Below are 5454 nucleotides of genomic sequence, written 5' to 3' on the forward strand. Positions count from 1 at the left end.
ATATATATATATATATATATATATATATATAATATACACACATATATATATAATATACACACACACGGCATATATATTTGTGTACATCTGTGTGTGTGTATTACCCACAGATATCTGCGGTTTGGTATACTGACCAAAACCTGACGACCTGCTTGGTTTAACCCTAAATAAATTTCCTCCAAAAAAGGAGTCAGCCAGAATAGTCACCACATTAACTGCAGGCTTCCCAAATCCATAATAATCAAGGATCCTGAAGAACTTTTCATTATCATTTAAAAATATGTAACACTATAGCTATTGCTGAATAATTTTGTTGTTATCCCATATTCATTTCATGCTCACAGTATCCAAAAAGTTCTGGTCGTTTGCATTTTCATAACCATTGCACAATTTACAATTGCTTATTTTGCTGTTTTCTAAGACCAGACATTTGCCATGCATGGTTATAATATAATGGTTTCAAATTTTGGCACAAGGCCAGCAAGTTCGGGGGAAGGGGTACGTCGATTATATCGACTCCAGTGTTCAACTGGTACGTATTTTTATCAACCCCGAAAGGATGAAAGGCAAAGTCTACCTCGACGGAATTTGAACTCAGAACGTAAAGACAAACGAAATACCACTAAGCATTTTGCCTAGAATGCTAACGATTCTGCTAGCACGCCACTTAATAATAATGTCTTGTTTTCGTGAGTTTAATTTCTATTCCTTAACAGATTTGGATTTCCCCCCCTTCGATTGTTTATTTCTTTCTCTCGCACGCACACATACACACACGCATGTGTATGAAATTGTTTTCCTTATACAAAGAATTTTGAATTATTATTGTTATATGGACTGTTAGATATGTAATTCGTCTGACGTTCCGTGTGTCATCCGAGGGAAACACAACAATTATATCCCTCATTACACTAATTAGCATACAACTATTAAAATTATTTTTCAAGATACACGGGTCATTGTCTTTCATGTGTCTATCAGGGAATCAGAAAACTGAATAACTGCAAGATAATCCAAGTATATGACACTCAGCTGACCATAACTATTAACAATGAAAAGGAATAAAATGCTTTAAAAACTAGACAATAATGTCTACCAAATCAATGTATTCTCCAATACATCGCACATTTTCTCTCTTCCTTTGTCACTACCAATACCCTAACCCTCTTCGACACGGGAGAATTTACTTTTTTCTATTTCTAAACACTTGTATCACTACACGACTTCAACATGAAAATAACGGCTCAATATTTTCACCTCGAAGTTCTTTTTTTGTAACCCTTTCATTAGATCATTAAATAGCAACTACCAGAGTTTGGTTTCAAAAACCCTTAAAAAAAGCACAAAAGTCAATGTCGTACACATATCCACCATAAATTTGGGGTATCTACAAGACAGAGACAGCAAAAATTCTTATATACAAATTGCATATGTAAGCAATACACTCCTATTTCACTATAATATATATATATATATATATATATATATATATATATATATACACAGACCTTCCATACATATATAACTGACTCATATATATTTTACTATTGTGGTTATAAAGACACGATTATTAATGTGTATACACATATATATTTATCATAAATATGTATATGGCCTCCACTGTTTAAATCTAGCGTTTTTATTTTTAGTTGTATATTTTCTATTTATCCTACATTTTCAATGCCCATCTCCAACAGGTGACGACAAATCATTTTAGGTGTGGTTCACTCAGATGTACGGACGAACTCACACAAATAAATTTCTTTAGAAATTACATTTGTGAGGATTCAGTGTCACAGAGCTAAGTATGTTTTTGTGTAACTTCGTTCTCTTTGGCAACCAAAATTAAACCACACAATCGTCTTTGACATCTTTCAATGTGATATACCACCCAGTTTCTATTCTATAAAGAAGTTCCCAAACAACAAAATGGTTAGATATTGGAATAATTAGTTCAGTTCCAATATAAACCAACCATAGATCTTCCTCTTAAATCAGGGCAAATGCACAGAAGACATTCACTCATCGGCTCAATGGTCTGAAAGACACCCCCCCCATATGTAAATATCCTCCCACCACAGATCTATATAGCCATGTCTATTATATAAACGATTTCGTCTTTAGAAGAAAGACATTTTAATTCATTATGAGTAAAATATTATTAGCATCCATAAAGGAAGAGTGACATAAGAGGCCATCAGGAGCAGCTAGCATGGCAAATATAAGGCGAGTAAGGTGAATACCTTGCTTTGTTTTGCTTTTCTTATTTAAAATACAAGAAAAGAAAAATAGGACATGTCTCAGTCACATACACACACAATAGAAACTTTATTGCGGAAATTAAAATGTCTTGTTATTGATAGAGGAGTGAGAAGGAGGAAGAGACAACCCGACACTAAAGAGCGAATCCAAGAAAGATAAAAACAGCAAAATTAAACATGTGAGAGATGGTGGGGGGGAGACAGAGGTCCACCCTTTTTCGCTTATGTATGTGTGTGTATATATATATATATATATATCACTGTCACACATATACGTATATATAAAATATCCCCTACTGATCGTTCGTATCAGCTCCTCCCTTCTTGATCGCTCTAATTAGGTTAACTTACAGAAACTAGAAGAATAATAACGTGAAACATGGAACGAAAGAAAAATATAACTAAATATAAAAAAAGAAACAGAAAATAAATGAAATAAACACAAAACCATGACAGAACAAAGCAATGGTGTCTTACCCCCAAAATCCACAAGGGCATCTAGGCGGTTCACTGCTGCTCGATTCTTCCATCAAAAATTATTATTATTAATTTTGTTTCTAGAAAAAAAAAAATTCCGCAGCTAAATTGGGGTGGACGGAAATATATATATATATATATTGTGTGTATGTATGGCTTGCGTTGGTCGGATGGAGTTAACCCAGTGTAACGGTGGTGGTGCGCTACTGTAGTGCTGCCGTGCAACAGCTTCCGCCTCTCTCACATTACTTTCTAACTCCTTTCTCTTTCATAGTCCATGTCTTCTATTTCTATATCACTTTATGTCGTTCCCTGTTTCTGTTTTTATCTGTCTCCCTCACTTCATCCGCCTCACATCCGCACTGAAAACGAGGCTTTGGTGTGACTTCCGGGTCAATGCTACCTAAACGGAAACAGAAAGTTGACGTAAAAAGGAAAAAAAGGTAACAGTAACGTGATACAGAGAGAGAGAGAGAGAAAGACGGTTGGCAAAATAAAGAAATAAATAAACTCAAATTTATTACCAAGAAAAAGTGTGTGTATATATATACACACACACACATATATACAAACATACATATATATATAAACTTTCAAAAGAAGGAAGACGAAAGAGATGCAGGAACTGAAGTGAAAAGACAAAAAGTGCCGAAGAGTTAGGCGAAGTTACTGAACTAATATAAACACTTAACGAGTATTCATAACCTTTAGAGTCCCGTCATACTAAAAACTGATTTATATTTTATTTTTAACCTTTGATACATATACATATATATCCCATCTCTCCTCTTCATATATAAACCTATTTCGATAAAAAAAAATTAATCTAAACACAGGCACAAACACTATTATTATATTTCGAATCCAGTCATATCGCCTTCGCCTTTCGTCCTTTTGGGAATTGATAAAAATGATACTGTAATCCACTGAGTTCGATATAATCGACTTTTTCTTCCCCTTATGTGCTGACTAGTTCTATACGATATTACAGATCCGTCATGCATAAATTTAAACTTTAACCTTTAACGAATTTTTCAGAATAAAAATCTGCAAACTAAGAATTGTTCGGGAAAAAATCTCTGTATGGGTATATACACACACCAGATTTTATACATCAATGTACACAGATTTCTTTATTATATACAAGTATTAATTTTTTAATTGTCTACACACGGGTCATGTTTGGACATTACGAAGTAGAAACATTTTATATGTCACAAATCAATTTGCAGACAATTTTCAAAATTTACCTCCTAAATTTTATTGCTTATGACAATAGCTTTGTTCTTAATATGTACAGTCATCAAAAATAAATCTAAACCGATATATTTAATGTATTTTCAAATCAGAAAATCAAATTGTACTTATTATTTTCTCTATTTCATTCTCCAAGTTAGGATTTCATAAGTTATGATTTAAAACACTTTGTATTCATTGAGTAAATTAAAGAGATTACGGTAAATGAAAACGAAAAAAATTCTGTTCACCACTGAGCGAATAATCAGTCTTCTTTCCTTTACAAGCAATAATTATACAAATTATGGAGCTAAAATGGCTGAATTATTACCAGGATTGGATTTTATTGATTGCTTTCTGAATTTATCTGACCGTCACATATACTAGCAAAAGGTGTTTATTGTTAATAAAGAATTTTTTGATGTGTGTTTTATAACTATATAATGTTACCTACACATATCTTCCAGTACAGTTCATTATCTAGTAGCAACAGCACTTAGTAGATACCCCTACTAACAATTTAAACCCAGCCAAATGTCAGTTTAAACTACATTCCTTTTGTGCTAGTGATGCCTTTTTGTTCCCTTGAGTGAGTGATTAAGCAATGGAAGTAGAATCGCTACAGCTTGTAATCAATACAGGATCATAGAAATTTATTGTCGCTATTTATTTATTTAATAGTAAACAGCTGTGAGACATTCAAAATGGTAAAACTGCGCTGAAATTTCATGTAATTCTTGTTAAATACTAATTTGGAGCCTTAAACTTTTATTTATATAGACATGTTTAATATGTGAGTTTATGAGCACCCGTTCTATGATTATAGATATGTATACATAAATGCACATATATGTAATATACACACGTGTGCGTGTACTATATATATATATATATATATATATAGTACACGCACACGTGTGTGTGTATTACACATATATATAACATTTGTGTATATACATTGATTTGTCTGCCAATACATTCATAAGTAGAAGCGACAGTAATTTTCTACATGTAAATATAATTCACCGTGATTAGGGTGGGGAAAGGGATGAGAGCCGGTAAGAGGCAGTATTTTTCTTGAATTCTTTATTTATTAAATGGCAAAATGTTTTCCGACCATTCTCAGAATATAATAATGGCATGAGGGCAGCAATTTTGAGGGGAAGGGATTTGTTGCTACCATCGATCATATTGACTGGTGCTATATTTTATCAGAGGTGAAAGCCAAAGTTTTGACGTCGGCGAGATTTGAACTCAGAACACAAGAGTTGGAACAAAAATCCGCAAGGCCGACGCTCTAACAACTTCGCCAGCTTGTCTGGAACATTTTTGCGGTTTATGAACAAAATTTGAAAGTGGAAACTATTATATACAATCAGCATTGAAATTTAAAAAAAAAAAAAATTCACAATTGTAATCGCAGTATTTTTCTCTATATATACCTCTCAAATTGATTTTTGAAAAAAGGTTTTTCTCTTGA

General features: G+C 33.0%; 2 protein-coding genes across 11 annotated transcripts in view; both read right to left on the reverse strand.

The window, feature by feature from the left end:
• Positions 1–5454, reverse strand: part of LOC106883096 (proteasome subunit alpha type-6) — a 267726-nt gene that overhangs the window by 176925 nt on the left and 85347 nt on the right. The gene's annotated exons all lie outside the window — the stretch shown is intronic.
• LOC106880241 (AN1-type zinc finger protein 3-like) overlaps positions 1–5454 on the reverse strand; it is a 74530-nt gene that overhangs the window by 68080 nt on the left and 996 nt on the right. For 9 of the 10 annotated variants that reach the window (XR_008265181.1, XR_008265176.1, XR_008265180.1 and 6 more), the window contains exon 2: positions 2739–3141. Coding sequence is in view for 2 of the 10 variants with exons in the window: in XM_052971701.1 (XP_052827661.1) it covers positions 2739–2791 (53 nt within the window). In the remaining 8 variants the exon portion in view is untranslated. The remainder of the gene's footprint in view (positions 1–2738; positions 3142–5454) is intronic. The other variant, XM_052971703.1, reaches the window with a different exon arrangement.

The sequence above is a fragment of the Octopus bimaculoides genome, chromosome 11 (genome assembly GCF_001194135.2).
Source record: "Octopus bimaculoides isolate UCB-OBI-ISO-001 chromosome 11, ASM119413v2, whole genome shotgun sequence".
Lineage (NCBI taxonomy): Eukaryota > Metazoa > Mollusca > Cephalopoda > Octopoda > Octopodidae > Octopus > Octopus bimaculoides.